Source organism: Podarcis liolepis (assembly GCF_965112155.1).
Source record: "Podarcis liolepis genome assembly, chromosome: 2".
Taxonomy (NCBI): Eukaryota; Metazoa; Chordata; class Lepidosauria; order Squamata; family Lacertidae; genus Podarcis; species Podarcis liolepis.
In genome coordinates this window covers 6,778,338-6,800,158 of record NC_139555.1, presented here as the reverse complement: position 1 = coordinate 6,800,158, position 21,821 = coordinate 6,778,338, and the positions used below count along the sequence as shown (strand labels likewise).

Sequence of the window (21,821 nt, the reverse complement as noted above, 5' to 3'; positions counted from 1 at the left end):
TTAAAAAGACTTCCCAGCTAGATGTTTTTTCTCCCATTTACCTCTGGCCTTAGAAAATACAGCTCAAGGTTTTAAGAGAGGCCCATGGTATCATTTTACTATTTGCCCATTCCTAATTATATTTATCTCTGCCTTTGTTATCTTCTGTAACATGTAGGGTCAATGTCCTGCTTTTAGTCTGTAATTTCAGCTTTTATGACTTTGAGAATTGTTTTCTGCTATCAATCAAAAAGGGGCCCCTTGTCTTAGGAGAATGGCCAAGGTTTTCTCTGCCTGGCATTGAAACATTTGAAAATCTTTTAGGCTCTCTCTAATATACAAGTCCTGATCAAACATTAATAAAATGCAGGCTTATGCCTGATGCCTCATTATTACAGTATCTAATATTTTTTGGAAGCTGCACAGAGTGGCTGGGGAAGCCCAACCAGATGGATGGGGTATTAATAATAATAATAATTATAATTGAAGCACTTGCAGTGCAAGGATCTCAATATGTGGTTCCCCATTCAGTGTGAAACCATACTGACTGCTTCGTTTTGGAAATGTACTAGCAGTTTCATTGCTGCACCACCAGGAGGGCACGGTACACTGCACTAGCACATGGAAGCTCCACTCCAAGAGAGACCTGGCATCTATTAACCTGTGTCTGAGTCCCTCCCTTAAAGCCTTTGAGGCTGACCCCACCCCACATCCCGCAGGGTTCAGCGAGAGGAGCGTGGCCCCTTTAAAAAAAAAGAGCTGCCTCCCTACTGGACGCGACACCCGCCGCGCGCACATCCGAACGCTCGCCGGCTCCTCTTCCTCCAATCCCCTTAGCTTACGTCTTGACCAATTGCGGCTCCCGGAGAGCCGGCGTCGGCCAATCAGCGCCGGCTAGTGACGCCGGCCAAAATGGCGGCGCCGTGAGTTTTGGGCGCGCGTCGCGGGGGGAAGCGCCGCTGCTGCCGCGGGGATCTTATATGGCGGCTAAGCGGCGGAAGGCGGCGGCCAGAGCGGAAGGGGAGGATTTTCGCCTCCGGAGCCCCGTGAAGCGGAGCAGCAGCAGGCGGCGGAGACCCGCCGAGGGCGCCCAGGATGGAGAGAGTCCCCGCGGGCAGCGCGGCTCCGAGGGTGAGGCTCCGAGGGGATGAGCGCCCCTTGTCCCCGCGGGTCCCCCGAGGCACCGACCTCCTCGGCGGGTCCCGCCTGCCTCGGCGTCACCTCCGCGCCCTCGCAAAACGGCAGCCGCGAGCCGCCCTTGGCTGAGCGGGAGTTTACTCCCGAGTAAGCAGCACGTAGGCAGAGCATCCCCCGGAAGGGTCTCTTACTCTTCCCCTGCCAAAGGTCCCGGTGCCATCCTGGCACTTGCTTTCCTCACGGGCTGGGGGGGGGGGGGGAATAATATTAGCCTCCTTGTATAACTCGGGGAGGGATAGCCGTGTGTGTTGTTTAAGGCGAAAGCCAGCAAGGGGCTTGTGCCTTAAGACTTCCCTACACACACATATATATATGTGGGGGGGGGGGTATGTAAGTATACACACACACACATATACATACATATATATGTATATATACAGTATATACAGTCGTACCTCGAGTTGAATGTGCTTTGGGTTGAGCACGTTCGAGTTGCGCTCCGTGGCAACCTGGAAGTAACGGAGCGCGTTACTTCCAGGTTTCACCGCATGCGCAGCCCTCAAAATGATGTCACGCGCATGCATGGAAGTGGTGAAACGCGGCACGCGCAGATGCGCCGTTGCATCTTGCGTTCCGTTTGGGATGTGAACGGGGCTCCGGAACGGATCCTGTTCGCATCCCAAGGTACCACTGTGTGTGTGTGTGTATATATATATATATATATACACACACAGCCACACACACATATATGTGTATATATATGTATATATATACACACACACACCCATAGTCACACCCACCCACATATGTACACCCACCCACATATGTACACACACACTCACTCTCAGCGTGGTTCACAGAACAAATTCACTACGACACCTGCTAGCCTTCACAAGCCGGGTGCCCTCCAGGTGTTTTGGATTATACAAGGCCCCCGGTTCGCTTGCTGGTTGTAACGGAAGCAGGAGTCCAAAGCCAATGGAGATCACCTGGTTGGGAAAGGCTGGTCTGTGCTGCAGCAGTTTTGTAAGTCTTTTAAGAGGCCCCAGCACTCTTTGCCTGTTAATACGTAGGACCCATGCAGAAGAGCCTATGTGCCCGACGGAAAGAGCACTTCCTGGCACCTAGAATAATAATAATAACAAAAAAAAAAAACTCGTGCAAATGCTAAGGGGCACTTGCAGATCAGTTTTAATTCGAAATTCATAGTTGCCTGTTGATGCCCTCGATTGAAAGGTGTCCGCTGACCCACAAATGCTTCTCTTGGGAAGACGGCAGAACCTCCCAAGCTACAGTTCATAAACATCTTGGTTATTAAAAACTGAAGCCAGCACTGAAGAACAGAAGGTTATAAAAATAGGAGTTGCATATGTCCTTTGATATGCAGAACAACAACAACAACAAAATTTTTCCAAGCCCCCCAGCAATTTTCAAGTGGTTCATGAAAAGCTTGGGAACCATTGTTTTAAAAAGCCAGCATTGCAATATGCTACAGTAAGAGAGGAGAGAAAAGAGAAGAATAGCTGGTGTCCTATTGATTGATTGTGGCAGCTGTGTTGATATATCGCCCCCTCAGGTGCAATATTTGTCCATAGTGCCATGGAGGTAGACACCAGCGTACTTGTCAAGAGACTACTCCTCTCATCACATCCTTGTGCAAAGGTTGAGCCTTACTCTATGAATTATCTTCCAGTAATGTTACTAGACCTGCAGGATAATTCACTGGTTTTATGTGAATAGATTGCAGCCCACTGTACAAACTTGCATATACTTTTGCCTCTGACCCAGCTTTCCACTGCCATGTAGTCCTTGGAAGGCTGCCCTTCCACGAGCTGAAAAAAGTCCATCCAGTCCCCACTGCCTGGTCTGCATTTTAGAATCATAGAATTGTAGAGCTGGAAGTGTAGTATTCCTGGACTTGGGCCTAGAAAGTTAATATCTTTTTAGAATCTGGGCTGCACTTTTGTTCTTTAAAAATGGCAAATAGCTTCTGCAATTATGTAGAGCTCCAGGGAAGCCAATGTGATTGGTCCTCAGTCAAACATTTAGGATGGGGCAGAAGAAAACTGATTGAACTGTGCTGTAGCTCAGTGGTAGAACACCTGTGTTGCTGAGCAAGAGATCCCGGGTTCAATCCCAGTATCTTCAGGCAGAGGTGGGAAAGACTTGTGTCTGAAACCCTGGAGAGCTGGTGCTAGTCAGTGTAGTCAGTGGTCTGACTTTATCTAAGACAATTTCCTGTGTTGATAAATATTGCCTGTATTGGTAAATCTGCTCCAATCAGTTTCACATCTTGAACTGCTTCATTAGGGTACAGAAATTGCATGTAACAGTTTTGCTTATTTCTACAGAAGTGTTTTTGTTTGTGCATGTATTCACACAGAAACAAGTTCATATAAGACTCCGAAACGAAAGCTGCCTGCCAGTTCACGTTTCCCTATATTTAGTTCTCCTTCAAATGAAACTGATGTACAGCAAGAAATCTTCTGGGATCCTCAGTCACCAAGTGCATATAAGCTAGGTATCTACTTATTATCATTCTTATTTCACGTCTGCCTTATTTATATCAGTATTTAATCACTTGGGAATATATGGTGAGAGACCTAAATGGTCTAGTGCCAGTTTGTCTGAAGGGTCACCTGTTTCTGTATGCACTTGTCTAATCATTAAAAACTTCAGCCGAGGGCCTGCTGTTGGCACCCCTAACTTCAGAGGGGAAGTGAGTAGCATCAAGGAGTTGGGCTATCCTTGTGCTGGTTCCCTGGTTGTAGAACTCACTGTAGGTTCTTTCACTAGGGTGCTATAGGGCTGGTAAGGTAAAGGGACCCCTGACCATTAGGCCCAGTCGTGACCGACTCTGGAGTTGCGGTGCTCATCTCGCTTTATTGGCCGAGGGAGCCGGCGTACAGCTTCCAGGTCATGTGGCCAGCATGACTAAGCCACTTCTGGCGAACCAGAGCAGCGCACGGAAACGCTGTTTACCTTCCTGCCGGAGCGGTACCTTTTTATCTGCTTGCACTTTGACGTGCTTTCGGAGTGCTAGGTGGGCAGGAGCAGGGACTGAGCAACGGGAGCTCACCCCATCGTGGGGATTCGAACCGCCAACCTTCTGATCGGCACGTCCTAGGCTCTGTGGTTTCTGGGTGCTAATTAAAAATAAAGAAAACATGTCTCTTTCCCTCTTCAAGTATCTAGATACTTAAGTATACTTAAGTATCTAGGTGCAGTCATCCCTCGGGATAAATACGCTTCAGGTTGAAAACTTTCGGGTTGCACTCTGCGGTGACCTGGAAGTAACGGAGCGCGTTACTTCCGGGTTTTGCCGCTCGTGCATGCGCAGATGATCAAAATGACATCACGCGCATGCGCGGAAGTGACGAAACGCGACCCGCACAAGCTCTGTCACGTCTCGTGTTCCGTTTGGGATGCGAACTGGGCTCCGGAATCGATCCCGTTCGCATCCCGAGGTACCACTGTACTTGATTTTTAGGAGATGCAAGTGGGACTGCAACAAAATGTTGCAGTGTATCCTCCATCAAAGTGTCTGCTGGTCTCCAGTGTACTTTCCAAACAGGGCATTCCATTCTCTCAGTGCTGATTCTTGTCAAATGGCATTTTAATTGTGGATTGGATTGTTATTTTGTATAGTATTTGTAAACTGCCTTAGAGATCTTGTGACTGAAAAATGGGAGAGAAAATTTACCAACTTTGATTTCCTATTCCAACTCTGGAGCACATTGTTTTAATTTTTTTTACTGCCATCACACCATAAATTCTGTTATGCAGGAAGTCATATACTTAAATATTTGCAGGGGCTAGTCTGCTTCTAAGTTACAGAAATTTACATCGTCCAGTGATTAGCAGTTGCTAGAAAGGTTTTTGTTTTGTTTTTCAGGCAATGGACAAAAGAAGCAGTTGGTTAGCGGGCATACGGTAGAGATTTCAGAAATTGTTAATCGGATTGCTCCCCATGTAAGTATTACTTCCTAAGGTAAAGCTGCATAATCCCAACCCATTTTCTTTCTTTTGCAGAAACAGCCTTCATTGTGAAAGGTGTTTCTTCTTGAGAAATTCTAATGTCTGTATAGTTAGAAAGGAAACTTGGATAAAAGTAAACCATACCTACAAATTGAAGTACAGTGGTACCCCGCAAGACGAACGCCTCGAAAGACGAAAAACTCGCTAGACGAAGGAGTTTTTCGTTTTCTTAGCCGCTTCGCAAGACGCATTTCCCTATGGGCTTGCTTCGCAAAACGAAGCTTGCCCCGCGAGCTCCGGGGATAGCGGGGAAGCGCAGCGCGTCTTCCCCGCTGTCCCCGGACCTCTTTTGAAGCAAGGGGCGGCGGGGAGAAGATCACTTCTCCCCGTTGCCAGCCCCGCAATCTCCGGGGACAGAGGGGAAGGCGCGCGCGCGCCTTCCCCTCTGTCCCCGGACCCCTTTTGAACCAAGGGGCGGCAAGGGGGAGAAGCGATCTTCTCCCCTCCGCCCCTTGCTTCAAAAGAGAGGACAGAGGGGAAGGCGCGCGCGCCTTCCCCTCTGTCCCCGGAGATTGCGGGGCAGGCAACGGGGAGAAGCAATCTTCTCCCTGCCGCCCCTTGCTTTAAACAGGTCCGGGGACAGAGGGGAAGGCGCGCGGCGCTTCCCCTCTGTCCCCGGACGGTCTCCATAGGAACGCATTGATTGATTTTCAATGCATTCCTATGGGAAACCGTGCTTCGCAAGACGAAAAACTCGCAAGAAGAAAAAACTTGCGGAACGAATTAATTTCGTCTTGCGAGGCACCACTGTAGAGTTAACTGATGTTATCATTAATATTAGCATGTAGCTTTTCACTTTAGGAGATATAAGTGAGACCTGCAACCAACCATTGCAGTGCTTTCTCTTTCTTAACAAGGAGGACTCTTGTTCAGAGTTCTAGCCAGCTATTCCCTCATTAACAATCAGCATTCTGTGGTTACTGCTCATGCTTGGTTCTCAATTGGGCTTGTGATGTGGGGTGCCCTCTTTGATTTGCTTTTTCACCTTTGTTTCCCCCCTAAGCATAGTGTTTCTTTAACCCTGTCAGCAGCCACAACCTGACTTCAGTATTAAAGGGAGTGGGTTGTATCCAGCATTGGTCATAGTCAGAATAAAGCCATTGGAATGAATGGAAATCGCTAACTTGGATCCATTAATTTCACTGGGTTTACTCTGAGTAGAACTTAGTGGGATACAACCCAATGTTACCAGCAGACTACAAGGAAAGAGTTCCAGGGGCCAGGAAACATGACTGCCCTCTCTTCAAACTCAAATCTGCCTAATTCCCCAGAGCAAGAGTACAAGGCAAGCAGAGGATGCTGTTCCATCTCCTCACTCTTGTCACTCCTTGCATGCTTATAGAAACGGGACATGAACAGGCAGTAACAGCAAGGAAGAGAAGGACCAGAAGGCTCCATAAAGTGGCACCAAGCCCTCTGCAGCGTTGTAGACCTTGGCATCAATGCCTACTCCCTACACTTTGTGTTCAAGAACTGATGGCATTCTCTTCCTTCTCTTCTACCCAGTATAACAGTATTTTCTTCCCTCAACTACAGCTCCTAAGTTATGCAGCATCCTCCATAGAGAGACCCACCTGTCCACGTCATTGCTTGGTTTTCAGTTGGCAGCAGGGATGTGGCTTTTTAAGGAGGATTTTGGAGTGGGGTAGTGAAATCTCTGTTCTATGGACGTACTCTGCAGTCATTTTGAAATTTTGCCCTTGGTATTTTTCTGTTGTTGGCTGTGTCTCTTGGACTAGGATATTATTTAGAGGGTTTTGTTGGGGGTGGTTGTTGCTGTTGTCAATATTAAGTTTTGTATCTTTATTTTAGATCTTATTATGATTTAAGTGGAAATTGTTTAATTTAGTTGTGTACAGTGGTACCTCAGGTTACATATGCTTCAGGTTACTTATGCTTCAGGTTGCAGACTCAGCTAACCCAGAAATAGTGCTTCAGGTTAAGAACTTTGTTTCAGGATGAGAACAGAAATTGTGCTCTGGTGGCACAGTGTCAGCAGGAGGCCCCATTAGCTAAAGTGGTGCTTCAGGTTAAGAACAGTTTCAGGTTAAGAACATACCTCCGGAACGAATTAAGTACTTAACCCGAGGTACCACTGTACTTTTGATATTTTGATTATTTGTGACTACTTTTGTTTCCAGGTAAATGTTTATTGATTTTCCAGAAATAAAAGCAAGAGAAAAGAAAGAAAAAGATAAAGAATACAGAATAAAATTTCAAAACAAAAATTAAAAAATATCAACACAGAATAAATACTCCGTATATACAATAAAGTTTTTACATCTATCAAACTAACATAGTCATCTCTTTGTGGACTTCCTTCAACCCGCCCGTAAATCTTCCACAATAAAAATCAAGAGTACACGTTTCCTATTATGTGTTGTCATTGGCTACTCTTTTACCTCTATTTTCCTTAGACAATACCTCTTTCTCCTTTACAGTGCTTCTCTAAATCCCCTTAACGTTATTTGCCCTTGACTAAGGTGTTCCAGATAGTCTACATATTTCCCCCAGTCCTTGACAAACTTTTGGTCTCTTAGGTGTCTAATCTTTCCCGTTAACCTGTCCAAGTCTGAGTAATCTAGTAGCTTCAATCTCCACTCCTCTATTGTTGGCATTTCCTTTTTTTTCCACCTTTGAGCAAGAACTATCCTTGCGGCTGCTGTTGCGTAATACATAAATTTGTGGTCTTTCTTTTTAATTTCATTCCCTAATATTCCTAACAGAAAAATTTCGGATTTTTTAGTGAATGTATACTTCAAAATCTTTTTTAATTCAGTATAAACTTCTTCCCAGAATTCTCTCACTCTCCTGCACTCCCACCACATGTGGTAGAAGGCACCCTCCTTCTCCTCGCACTTCCAACATTTATTGTCTACTTTGTACATTTTTGACAATTTCGCAGGTGTTATATACCATCTATGGAACATCTTCATGACGTTCTCCTTCACAGTTATACACGCCGTAAAATTCAGACCCTCCTTCCATAAATTCTCCCAATCTTCAAATTGTATAGCATGGCCCACATCATTAGCCCATCGGATCATTACTGTCTTTACCTCTTCATCTGCCAAATTCCAATCCAACAACATTTTATACATTCTAGATATTATTTTCTCCTCGCCATTTATAATTTCCCTCTGAAATTTTGATTCTTTATCTGCATATCCTCTATCTTTGGCCTCTTTTCTAAACATTTCGCTGACTTGGCGATGGTGCAACCAGTCATACACATACCCCTTAATCTGTTCGTAGGGCTTTAATTTCCATTTCCCATTCTCTTTCATTAGCAGTTGCTCATATGTTGCCCAGTCCCCACTCATGTTGATTTTCTTGAGGCTCATCAATTCGAGGGGTGAAAGCCAGTGTGGGATCTTAGGTTCCAATATGTTCTTATACTTCTCCCATATTTCAATAAGTGGGCCTCTAAAAATATGATCTTCAAACCCCTTATGTATTTTCTTCTTGCCACACCACAAGTAGGCATGCCAACCGAACCTGTTATTAAAGCCTTCTAGATCAAGTAACTCCTTATTCTTTAACTTAACCCAGTCTTTTATCCAACAGAGGCATACTGCCTCGTAGTATAATCCCAGGTCCGGTAAGGCAAAGCCACCCCTTTCTTTCTTATCTGTCAACAGTTTGTATTTTATACGGGGTTTTTTACCCTGCCAAATAAATCTTGATAATACTCTCTGCCATTCTTTAAACACTCTACTCCCCTTAATTATGGGAATGCTCTGAAATAGAAATAGTACCCTCGGTAATACGTTCATCTTGATGGTATTGATCCTTCCCCAGAAGGACAGTTTCAGTCTTCCCCATATTTCCAGATCTTTTCTTATTTCTCTCCATACCGGCTCATAATTGTTTTTATACAGATCTATATTTTTTGGCGTGAGCCAAATCCCCAGATATTTTATTTTCTTAACCACCTGTATCTGTGACTGTTCTTGGATTATTTCTATTGCTCTTTGATCTATATTCTTAGTCATCATCTTTGTTTTCCTTTTATTTAATTTAAAGCCTGCTATCTCTCCAAATTGATCTATTTCCTTTAGAATTTCCTCTATTGTAGTTATTGGGTCTTCCGTCATTATGACAAGATCATCCGCGAATGCTTTGGTCTTGTAGGCGTGTTGTCCGATTGTCACTCCTTTAATTTTCTCATTCTGTCTAATTGAATTTAGAAGAACTTCCAATACCGTTATGAACAGCAACGGGGAGAGTGGACATCCCTGTCTTGTGCCCTTCTGTATCTTTATTTCCTCTGTTACAATATTATTTATAATCAGTTTAGCCCTTTGCTCTCTGTATATTGCGTTCACCCCATTATAGAAGTTCCTGCCTACTTCCAGGTGTTCTAAGTTCTTCATCATAAAGTCCCATGCCACATTATCAAACGCTTTTTCGGCGTCTACAAACATCATTATCGCCTGTTTGTCAATTCTCACCGACAGGAATTCAAGCATATTAATTATGTTTCTTATGTTGTCCCTCATGTTCCTGCCTGGGAGAAACCCGGCCTGGTCTTTATGGATAATTTCCACCAATATGAGCTTCAGTCTTTTCGCTAGAATACCTGCGAATATTTTATAATCAGTATTCAGCAACGAAATTGGTCTATAATTTTTAACCTGGGTTGGGTCCGCATCTTGTTTCGGAATGAGGGTGATAAACGCCTCCTTCCAGGTCTCCGGGATTTCTCCTTTTCTTAAAACATTATTCATAATCTCCTTCAAAGGATTCAGAAGCACTGATTTCATCTCTTTGTAGTAACTTGCTGTGAATCCGTCAGGTCCCGGAGCCTTCCCTCTTTTTAAATCTTTAATTGCCTCCTCTATCTCTTCTATTTCTATTGGCTTGTTTAAACGTTGCTTTTCGTCGGTTGGGATTTTCTGCACCATTTTCTCTTTCAAAAATCTTTCTATCTTCCTTGAGTTGTTTCTGTCTGTCTTTTTATAAAGGCTTCTATAATAGTTTAGAAACTCTTTCCTAATTCCTTTTGGGTCGGTAACCTCTTCTCCCTCTACTACAATTCTGTTTATTGTACTTTGTTCTTTTCTCTTCTTAATTTGCCACGCCAACCACTTTCCAGATTTGTTTGAAAATTCAAAACTCTTTTGTCTTAACTTTTTAATGTTCCACTCTATCTCTCTGTTTAGTATCGCTGCAAATTGGGCTTGGAGAATTTTTATATTTTCTTTTATTTTCTGAGAGTTAGGTTTCCTAATTAATTTTTGTTCGCTGTCCATAATCTGCCTTAAGATTTCCTCTTTTCCTTTCTCTCTGTTCCTATTTTTAATCGCATTCTGTTGGATAAAATATCCTCTTATCACAGCCTTGCTAGCATCCCAGACTGTATTAATATTTGTGCCTTTGTCTCGATTATCCATAAAGTATTCTGTTAGCTTTTTATGTGCATTATCTACAATTCTTTGATCATTGAAAAGATAATCTTTTAACCTCCATCTAAAAGTTCTTCTATCGTAACTCTCCAATTCCCATTCTATCGGACTGTGGTCAGAGATCACTCTCGGTTTTATATCGATTTTTTTTACCCTGGGACATAGTTCATTTGATATCCAAACCTGATCAATCCGTGACATCGAATTGTGTGGCTCGGAGTGGAATGTATATTGCTTATCCAATGGGTGCCTGAGACGCCAAATATCCATCAGATTACAGTTTTTAACCATTGAGAAGAATGATTTTGGCAGCTTCCCTTCTTTACTTACTCCTTCCCTCAATCTATCCATTTCTACGGAGATTACACCATTCATATCTCCCATAAGAATGATTCTCTGATCCATATATTCTGTAATTTTCATTTCGAGGTGTTTATAAAATTCAGTCTTATTATTATTTGGTGCGTAAATCCCGATCACAATTAAACTCTCTCCTTGCCAATTGATCCGAACAGCAACCATCCTCCCCTCCTCATCTCTAAATATTTGTTTGGCTTCGATCTTATTTTTAATATACAGCACCACCCCTCTTTTCTTTTCTTTATCGGAAGACTCAAACTCTTTTCCCAGTCTTTTATTAATTAGCAATTTTTTATGCTTATTAGCCACATGCGTCTCTTGGAGGCAGATGATGTCCAAATTTTTCTTTTTCAAAAATTGTTCAATTTTATTCCTCTTTTTTTTATCATTTATTCCGTTAACATTCCAGCTCAAAAATTTTAACCCCATGTTGCCTAACATTCACTAAACTTTTCTCTTTTTCCTTTCTTTCCCCTCCTTCCTCCCTCTCTCCTTCCTTTATTGGTTTTCTGTGTTTTCTTCCTCCCCTTCCTCCTCCTCCTCCTCCTCTGATCCGCTACCGTTCGTTTCTTGTTCGTCCTCTGTCCTCTTATTTCTGGGTGATCCTTCCTCTACTTCTCTTGCTCCACCCTCCTCCGTTCTTAATTCCTTATACTTCCTCAGGAATTTCCCGGTCTCTTCTGAGTTCAATAATCTATGTCTTTTCCCTTTATATTCAAATGATATTCCCTCAGGAAACTCCCATCTGAATTCAATTCTATTCCTTTTCAAGGTCTGTGCTAGTGGCTTATAAAAGTCTCTTCGTTTGAGTAGTCTAATTGGGACATCTTTAAAAATAATTATATAATTTCCCCCTATATTTAGTCTTTTTTCTCTGTTCTTTTGCAACACCTTATTTCGAAATTCTTTATCTCTAAATGTTATCAGACAGTCACCCGTAAATTTTTTGGGTTTTGATGTTTTAACACGCATTCTAAATGCGTTGTATACATTTCCAGTCATTTCTTCTACTGTCACATCCATCCAAACTGCCAGTTCTCTTATCAGTATTTCTTTTATATTCTCGCCTTGTATCTCCGGGATGGCTCTCAGCCTAAGATTCGCCTCTCTCTGTCGGAGTTCATTCATCGCAATAACATCTTTTATCTCCTCTTGTACCCTATTCAAATCCGACATTTCAGCTCTAATTCTTTCTTTATCCCGTTTAATATCCTTTAGCTCCAATTTTGTCTTTTTCATCCCTTCCTCTACATTTTGCGTTCTTTTAAATATTTCTTTAATCTGGCCTTTGATTTCATTTACTGTTTCATCAATTTTTTTGTCCATGTTTCCAATTTTGTTATCTACTTGTTCTAACTTCTGCTCTAAATTGTTTTGACTCTGTTTAATTTCCACTAGCATTTTCATAATGTCTGTCTTGGGATCAGGTTCTTGTTTAGATCCCCTCCTTTCTCCGGGGGTCCCCCCATTCATACCTTTCTTTGCCGTATGCGACATCTTATACTCTTATTTTTCGTCTCCCCTTACTATACTCTATCTCCCCCCTATTTGTGACTACTTTTGTTACGTTTATAACTATGTAATTTTTTCCCATGTAAGCCACCTTGAGCGTGGTTTGAACTATGAAAAGAAGGCATACAAATAAAATTAAGTTTGTATTAACGGTATTGGTGGTAATGCCTGGATTATGTTTACTAGTATTGTTATTATTATTACTACTGTTACTACTTCTACTTTTTGATGAGAAAAGCAGAATATGAATGTTGTAATAAATAAATGCTTTTAAAAATAGTTTTGAAAGCTGGTACAATTGATTGATGCTCATGTTTAATAAGGCTGTTCACATATTTGATTCTTGATTGTTCAGGATGAAAAACCTGCCTGCTCTGAAGAATCTCTTCTTGGGTTTTGGATTGGTGATGATGCAATTCCCTGTACTCCTGGAATGCCAAAAGTACGATGTAGAACAAAAGTAAATGGCGCAAGGTGTGTTTTATTCCAAAATGAATTCTTTCAGAATGGTAATTAAATCCACGAAACTTGTAGATATAAAGTTTGTAACCTAAAATAGATTGATTTCCCTCTTCACAATGGTAGCTCCATGATTATGAAACACTCTGCTGGTGAAGATCTACTGTCCTTCCTCTATATCTGCTATTAGACTGCATTACAGTACAGTGGTACCTCGGGTTACAGACGCTTCAGGTTACAGACTCCGCTAACCCAGAAATAGTACCTCAGGTTAAGAACTTTACCTCAGGATGAGAACAGAAATTGTGCTCTGGCGGCACGGCGGCAGCAGGAGGCCCCATTAGCTAAAGTGGTGCTTCAGGTTAAGAACAGTTTCAGGTTAAGAACGGACCTCCGGAAGGAATTAAGTTCTTAACCCGAGGTACCACTGTACATGCTTAGTTAGGAGTAAGTCACATTGAACTTTATTGAACTTCAAGCTGTTGGACAGTTAGTGAAAACCTTATAGTTTGAGGCCATTTTTAAGATAGAATGTAGGCTTGAAATTATCTTATATTGGCTTTTAATTGTCGTTGCTGTCTTATTTTAATTACTTTCATTTGCTTATCTGATACTATGGTTTTAGGTTGTTTGATGGTGATTTGTTGATTGATTTCATTTTGTAATCCTGTGGTTTTATTTGTAAGCTGCTTTGAATACCCTTAGAAAAGTGGGGTAAAATAATGAACTGAAGAGTAAAAAAATGTGCCCCATTTGAGTTCCACTGTATGTTTTCCAATAGCTATAAAACAAGTAAGCCATTTCAAAATGCATTGTGTTCCTAATATGTTGTATTATTTTATTGTTGTTAGCTGCCCTGAGCCCGGCTTCGGCTGGGGAGGGCGGGATATAAATAAAATTTATTATTATTATTATTATTATTATTATTATTATTATTATTATTAATGCATTTTCACCTTCTGCTCATTCTCCTAGAGGACTTCAGTTGAGAAACAGAGAAGAGGAGCTTATGAAGTTGGCAAAGCAATTTGATAAAAGCATGACCGATGCAATCCAGGATCAAAGTGCTCCATCCCATAATAGCCACATTTTATCAGAGGCAATGATATCAGTTGAACATCAAGATGAAGCACAGATGGAAAATCAGCATCACTTCCTTGGAGAACACCCCCAAACTGATGATGTCTTGCCCTTTGGAGAAGTTAAGAAGAGTGCCGGGACAGTTGAGCACTGTGAAAACAGCAGCCAGAAGTCCATAGATCTTGATGTTGAAGGAGCACTCAATGCTCTCTTTGATGGCCCTACCCAGCAATGTAGTGGTCAGCTGAGCGAAGGCCTGTCCGATTGCTCATTGAACGATAGTTTGCTGGAGGAGGGGTGCCCTCCAGATGAGTTCACAGCTGCTACTGAATCTGTGATTGAAGATGCACATCAGAGACAAGATTCATCACCTGCTACGAGATCTATGGAACACTTGCCTGCTGAAAAAGCTAAAATGGCTTCTGAGCAAACGGTTCCAAGTGCAGTCTCTTCTGAGAAAGAATCTGCTGTCTCAAATAAGCTTGATGGGATTGTGGGTGATGATTTTGATGACTGGGGTGCTGATTTGCTGCCAGACGATTCATTTCTAATGCAAATTACCCAGAACCCTGAAGTGATCAATGTTCCACAAAATACTTTATCTCATACCTCTAATGAAACCAGTGAAACAAAGGAAGGAACTATAGATTCTGAGAAACCTTACGGTGCCCGTTGTGGAGTTTTAAATTCCTCTAACAGTGTTCCAGCATCACACACTGTTGAAAAGCAAAGTGTTAAGATAGGAAAGGCAAAGGGTGTCCTGCATGACGATTGTAATTTAAAACCCAATAAACTAAATTCCGTTTCTAAAAGTCAAAACAAAATTTCTGCTTCAGTGAAACCTGAAAAGGAGAGTATATGGGAAGGCTTTACTCAACTAAAATCTGCCGCTGGCACCAGTTCTTCTGAAAAAAAATCTGCTTTTTCAGTACATTCTGATGTCCCTGCATTACGGACTGAAAAATACAGAAATGGTATGCACAGTATATGCCATCAGTCATCTACGGTTTCTGCCAATACAAGGCCTCATGACCTAAAGAAAGTGGCTAAGCAAGCCAGCACAGGTCATCTAAAGCAGATGGAAGTGACAAAGAAGAATGTGTTTTCATTTGATGATTGGAACGAGCCTAGGTTCTCGGATCAAGTTTTAGAATTGTTTTGTGATTCCGATAGTCTTTGGGGCACAAGCTGTGATGATCCTGATGACGACGACTTGCTTTATCAAGTCTGTGGGGATGTAGAAAAAACTAGTCTGAGCCAAGTTGCGGTGAAAGAGAACGAAAAAGCTAAATTGGTGATAGGAAATGCTTCCAAGTTAGAGGTTGGTTCTTGCCTCTCAGGACCCACGCAAGAACTTTCTAACGTCCCACAGCCTCAAAAGAGCCGTATGGGTAGGAAAACCTTCTCGTTCCATGCTCCTGTTACAGCTACAACACTACGTATGAACGAGAGCTGCTCAAATACGTCTGACAAGCACAGATGGGCACAGTGTAACATGGGCAGCATAAACAGTGTTCCAGGGAAACTCAATAGGTCATGTTCAGTGCCTGCAGACTGTTTCACTTCTGTAACTGACTCAACTACTCTCTCAAATATGTGTCTGAGTGTTAATAATATACGGTGGCAGAAGGACCTGTGCCATGTAAGCAGAGTACAAAATAATGGCAGTATTAATCAAGTGCCAGCTGAGAAATCAAAGTGTGCGTTCAGGAAGAGCTATAGTTCCCAAGACCTAGGAATGGACCATAAAAATGTAAATGTAGGCAACCTTTCAAGAACAAATGTAGCATTGGGGGAAAGCAAGAATCCACCAAACGTCGTGCTGCAGACAGCGAAGCAGCTGAACACAAAGCCAGTCTTTAAGAGGCACCTCTCTGAGTCTTTCTCCCAGTCTGAAACAGGTAGGTTTTCAGAATAGCAAGCTGACTGTTAGTTTAGACTTCATTTTAAGCATAAATGACTGGAAAGGTTTTCAGGGTCAGCTGATGTCTTTTTAGGCAGTCCTGAAAAACAAGATCTCAAACTTATTTCCTTATTCCCTTGCTCACATGTCAACACGTGATATCCATCAAAGGAACGTAAGATTTCTGAAATTCCTTGGTTTTTTGAAGCTCAGTGGCTTGGTTCACACGAAACATTGAGCCAACTATGGTTTGTTTATATATCCAAACCTACCCCTGGCAACTTAACCATGGTTTATTTCTAGATGACAGATCAGAATATGAAGCAGTAGTTTAAGTTGGCTTCTCAACAGGTCCAGACCTGCTCTCCTGACTTAATCCTGTGTTGTTTCAGAGCCATACCCTAGATATTTTCCCAGCTATAGAAATGCAAGGCAAGAACAATTAAATAATAAAATCAATATTTGGTGAAATATGCCATGGTTACATTGCTGGACTTGTTCAGTAAACCATGGCTTAGTATTTTGTGTGAATGCAGTTTGTTAGAATGGAGAGTTCTTAGAAAATGGTAGGATGGAAAGCAATAAAATAAGCCGGGAACTGTAGAAAGGGGAAGGCCGAGGGCTAAAAATGTTTTTGGTTGAACACTCTGTGGATATTTTTCACCTGCTCTTGGGAGTTTTTTTGCATTCTGCAATACTTCATGCTGTATAAGGTAATGTTGTGGCATAACAGTAGTATTGCCCAGCGGTGGAATGCTTATGAGTATAGTGCACTCTCTCTTTTTGTAGTATTTGTTAATCACTATCAATTAGAATATCTAGAAGAAATGTCACCAGAAATGTTTTTGTAACATGTAAATGGTGGCTTTAAAAATAATAACATTATTTGCCAAATTCAGATTATTTTAATAACAAACATGGTTCTAGAAGAGGAAGATGTGAGCCATCGAGAGAGAGGTAGACTAGCAGGGCCCACATGCTTTTGCCCTTGAGCTCCTGTTTATGGCCCATTTTAGTTCCTGAACCTGGATTAGACACTCCTAGACATAAGTACTTTGGATTAGTTTTTGTGCAATTGCATAGATGAGAAATTGTGCAAAAACTGCTTGTTTGCATAGATCTTGATCTGCATGTTTGCTGAGGAAGCCACACTGTAGTAGCTTTTAGGCTCAGAAGCCTCACCTTCTGGAAATGGAGGCCTTTTTTCAGTCACTTCCTGTTTTGAAAACCAAACACATTTTAGTAACCATGTGGGTTAGAAACTTACCATAGAATTGTAGAGTTGGAAGGGACCACAAGGGTCATCTAGTCCAACCCCCTGCAATGCAGGAATCTTTCACCCAACGTGTGACTCAAACCCATGTCACTTAGCTCAATCGGTGGAGCATAAGATTTTAATCTAACTTTCTTTTCTTTGAAAAGGAAAGCTGAGATTGTTAAGTCTCTCCCTCACTGGTGTGTTACAAACTAGCAGACAGATAAAACTACCTTGTCTGTTAGACATTAAAGGCCTAGCAGCGCACAGGGAACAAAATTTAGAATAATGCAACAGACTTAATGTACTATTGTGGTTACAGGTAGGTAGCCGTGTTGGTCTGCCATAGTCGAAACAAAATAAAAAAAAAATCTTTCCAGTAGCACCTTAGAGACCAACTAAGTTTGTTATTGGTATGAGCTTTTGTGTGCATGCACACTTCTTCAGATACACTGAAACAGAAGTCACCAGACCCTTATACAGTGGTACCTCGGGTTACATGTGCTTCAGGTTACACACTCCGCTAACCCAGAAATAGTGCTTCAGGTTAAGAACTTTGCTTCAGGATGAGAACATAAATTGGGCTCCGGCAGCGCAGTGGCAGCGGGAGGCCCCATTAGCTAAAGTGGTGCTTGTCAGGAAAAAGCAGCAATGCGAAAGCCAGCTGCAGGTGTCTGGAATGCAAAACAGGATGTTGATGTGTGGGACTGTACTAGTGGAAAAAAGGGGCAGTCTATTCATTGCACTGAGCACCGGATGTTAGCTCAGAGTGTCATCTGACCTGTACTGGAAGTACAGGGGTGGAGTTTCCACTCTACTGCTGGAGTCTGGAGAGTGCAGACACGTTTCTCTGTACTGCTGGTATGACAGAAATAAAGCAATGTAAATAGATTTCTGTCTGTCTCTTTACCCCTCCCTGAGGGAACCAGGGAGAAGGGGGAGAGGTGTGTCCCTCTCACGCTGAGTGGGATCGCCGATTTGTGACCTTGCCTGTATCCTGCCGGGAGACGCAGACAGGGAGGTCAACAAGGATCTCAAGCCGAATGCCTGGAGTGAGGCCAGTTACCTCTGACTGCGGCCTGAGAACAGTTTTAGGTTAAGAACGGACCTCCAGAATGAATTAAGTACTTAACCCGAGGTACCACTGTATATAGTGAGAGGGTAGGGAGGGGTATTACTCAGGTTTACGTCAACAGGTTTACCACACCTATCAGCCAATCACCCATTCCCATCACCCTTCTGAATAATACCCCTCCCCATCTTCTCACTATATATAAGGCTCTAAGGTGCTGCTGTAACGAATTTTTGTACTATTGTGGGTTACTGATGCAAATAAATGTTTTGCTAGGTTATCGTGTCCCAGTCTTGCAACTTCTGGTTATGTCTTCTCCCCCATCAACCTTTGTTATCATATTTGTTTAAAACTCACATTTATAAGTGATCCTGTTTAAAACTTACATTATACGTGATCCATACTTTGGTAAAACCCAGAAAAGTTTCTCTTCCCAATTTTCACTATTCCCTTTTCTGGTATTGGACAGTACCTTGGATTCCGATTCCTAATCATTCAATTGGAAGAGCATGAGAATTAATATCGGGGTCATGGTTTTGAGCCTCACATTGGGTGAAAGATTCTTGCATTGCAGGGGGCTGGACTAGATGAGGCTCAGGGGTCCCTTCCAACTCTGTTTCTATGATTTATGATCTAATTGAAGAGCTGGCTTACAAATGTATTAGAACCACCAACCTTCACTTTGCTCGATGGACATCGACGCAGCGGGTTTTGTATTTGTTGCATTAATGCATTGAAAGACAAGCCTTATTACCTTCAGATCATGACGCTTAATAATTCAGTTACTAATGCATGTCTGAAGGGACGCGGGTGGCGCTGTGGGTAAAACCTCAGCGCCTAGGACTTGCCGATCGCATGGTCAGCGGTTCGAATCCCGGCAGCAGGGGTGCGCTCCCGTCGTTCGGTCCCAGCGCCTGCCAACCTAGCAGTTCGAAAGCACGTCAAAGTGCAAGTAGATAAATAGGGACCGCTTACCAGCGGGAAGGTAAACGGCGTTCCGTGTGCTGCGCTGGCTCGCCAGAGTAGCTTCATCACGCTGGCCACGTGACCCGGAAGTGTCTGCGGACAGCGCTGGCTCCCGGCCTATAGAGTGAGATGGGCGCACAACCCTAGAGTCTGTCAAGACTGGCCCGTACCTTTACCTTTAATGCTTGTCTACTTTTGCAGAACAGAAAAGCAGAAAGTGTTCTCAAGAAGAAATTGCAAGGAAAAAGCAAGAAGCTCTTGAGCGGAGAAAATGGAAAATGCAGGCATTGCTCAAAAATACAGCACCTACCTGAGCTCACAGATTTGGAAATGGAGGAGTTGGCAGAAGATGGGCAGGAGAATAATCAAAGACACTAAGCAGACATTATTACTCTGTCCTCCTACCTATTTTTTTCACCTTGTTCTGTCTAGATTCTTAAATGAAATACCGATAACTGACAAGCAAGGAGCTGCTCTATTTTGTTTTGAGTTTTGAAACACTATTATTTACATCTGTGAATGGTTTTTCTGGTACTCAGTTACTTTGCTTAACAAGAAGTTTGGCATCAACTGTGCCATGTCAAAGATGTGACAGTTTTTATCTGGGAATATGTGAAAAGTCCAGTGTCTCAAGGTATTTGAATTGAATAGCAATCTTGTTGCCAACCTTTTCCCAATACAAAGCAACTCCTATGCCATTTATTCCAGGGCTTTTGTTGGCATTGTTAGTGGCATGTAGCCATAGAATAAATAAAAAACTGCCATGTTTAGCCTAGACATCTATTCACAGCTCAAGACCATTTTTATTTTTGGGTTGCCACAGCAGTATAGGGGGAAGTGATTTTTTTATTTTGTGAACAGACAGTACAACGAAGGAAAGTTTTCTAAGATTTATTTATCTTTGTAAATTACATATATTTTGTAAAATGTGATTAAAAACGGCAACTGCTTCTATCACTTTGCTCTTTTCGGATCCATAAGTGGGAAACACTTCATATAAAGAATCAGCATCATGCTCCCTGCCAGGAAGTTGTGCTACCAACATTATGTGGCGAGCTCCAATAGATGAACTCTTACAGCCCAACTGGGGAAATTATGGGCCTCCAGATGTTTTTGGACTACAACTCCCATCATCCCTGACCATTGGCCATGCTGCCTGGGGCTGATGGAAGTTGGAGCCCAACATCTGGAGGCCCATAGGTTCCCTATATCGACAGCAAAGTCTGTTAGCAATAAAATGTTTTACAGCAGTAATAATAATAAATTTATTATTGCTACCCAGCCCATCTCACTGGGTTGCTCCAGCCACTCTGGGAGGCTTCCAACATACTTAAAAACATTACATATTAAAAAGCTTCCCTATACAGGGCTGCCTTCAGATATCTTCTAAAGTTTATGTATTCATTCATCTCCTTGACACCTGATGGGAGGGCATTTCAAAGGGAGGGTGCCACTGCCGAGCAGGCCCTCTGCCTGGTTCCCTGTGACTTTAATTCTTACAGTGAGGGAACCGCCAGAAGGCCCTCAGAGCTGGACCTCAGTGTCTGGGCTGAACAATGGGGGTGGAGACGCTCCTTCAGGTATACTGGGCTGAGGCCGTTTAGGGCTTTAAAGGTCAGCACCAACACTTTGAATTGTGCTCGAAAACATAATGGGAGCCAATGTAGGTCTTTCAAGACTGGTGTTATATGGTCCCGACAGCCACTTCCAGCCACCAGTCTAGCTGCCACATTCTGGATTAGTTGTAGTTTCCAAGTCACCTTCAAAGGTAGCCCCACGTAGAGCGCATTGTAGTAGTCCCAAGTGGGAGATAACCCCCTCTGGTGAGACAGTGTGCAGGCAGGTAGGGTTTCAGCCAGCATAGCAGATGGAACTGGTAGACAGCTGCCCTTGTAGACAGCTGCCCTGGACACAGAACTATCCGGCACCTCAATGGCTTTTCCACTGGCTTGTGTCAGATGTACAAAATGTCGACCGTACTCAATCAGTAGATCCTGGCATGAATTCCGGTCGATCGCCACCCGCCTTCCACTGGAGACATGCCTGAGCAGCCACTGCCTCCTCCAGAGCCCTTGCAGGAGAGGCTGGTTTGACTGCACGCACGCCTATCCCTGCCCCATCGGATGAAGCAGCCAGCGTCAGGGAAGCAGCCCCGCTTGCCCACCCTGCACCCATCCCTGGGTGGCTAGAACACTGCCAGTTTTTATATTGAATCATGGATCACAGTCAACTTCAAGTTGGGCCTGGCTGGCTTATGTGATGTTGGCTTCACAAAGAAAGTATGGTGATCTCATTTCATTTCTATGGGTTGAGTGGGGATGCAGAAGGCAAAGGATGTTGGAGGCCTCTTAGCAATGCCCTGTGGAGCTGAGACATACAGAGTTGTCCGAATTGGCTGGGCCATCTTGCACGTGTCTTCTGAAGCTGAGCAGTGCCTACTGGTCAAAGGCCTGGAAACGATGCCGTATGAGGAACGGCTAAGGGAGCTGGGCATGTTTAGCCTGGAGAAGAGGAGGTTAAGGGGTGATATGATAGCCATGTTCAAATATATAAAAGGATGTCATATAGAGGAGGGAGAAAGGTTGTTTTCTGCTGCTCCAGAGAAGCAGACACGGAGCAATGGATCCAAACTACAAGAAAGAAGATTCCACC

At 43.0% G+C, this 21,821-nt stretch overlaps 2 protein-coding genes across 2 annotated transcripts in view; one reads left to right on the top strand and one right to left on the bottom strand.

The window, feature by feature from the left end:
* LOC310698115 (keratin, type II cytoskeletal 75-like) overlaps positions 1-1,825 on the bottom strand; it is a 39,062-nt gene extending 37,237 nt beyond the window's left edge. The window contains exon 1 of the mRNA XM_083484869.1: positions 1,572-1,825. Within this exon, the coding sequence (XP_083340995.1) occupies positions 1,572-1,700 (129 nt within the window). The 5' untranslated portion in view covers positions 1,701-1,825. The remainder of the gene's footprint in view (positions 1-1,571) is intronic.
* On the top strand, positions 861-20,123 carry ETAA1 (ETAA1 activator of ATR kinase). Its single transcript, XM_083484464.1, has 6 exons — positions 861-1,110; positions 3,500-3,637; positions 5,012-5,088; positions 12,790-12,908; positions 13,869-15,874; positions 19,371-20,123. Exons 1-6 carry the CDS (start codon positions 960-962, stop codon positions 19,481-19,483), a joined length of 2,604 nt encoding a protein of 867 aa, XP_083340590.1. The 5' UTR covers positions 861-959; the 3' UTR covers positions 19,484-20,123.
* The last annotated feature ends 1,698 nt before the right edge of the window (positions 20,124-21,821 follow it).

Bases quoted from the DNA above. Each gene is read 5' to 3' on its own strand.
- ETAA1 (XM_083484464.1), top strand. From the start codon at position 960: ATGGCGGCTAAGCGGCGGAAGGCGGCGGCCAGAGCGGAAGGGGAGGAT. The intron at 1,111-3,499 runs GTGAGGCTCCGA...GTATTCACACAG, and splicing joins CGGGCAGCGCGGCTCCGAGG to AAACAAGTTCATATAAGACT. The intron at 5,089-12,789 runs GTAAGTATTACT...TTGATTGTTCAG, and splicing joins TTAATCGGATTGCTCCCCAT to GATGAAAAACCTGCCTGCTC.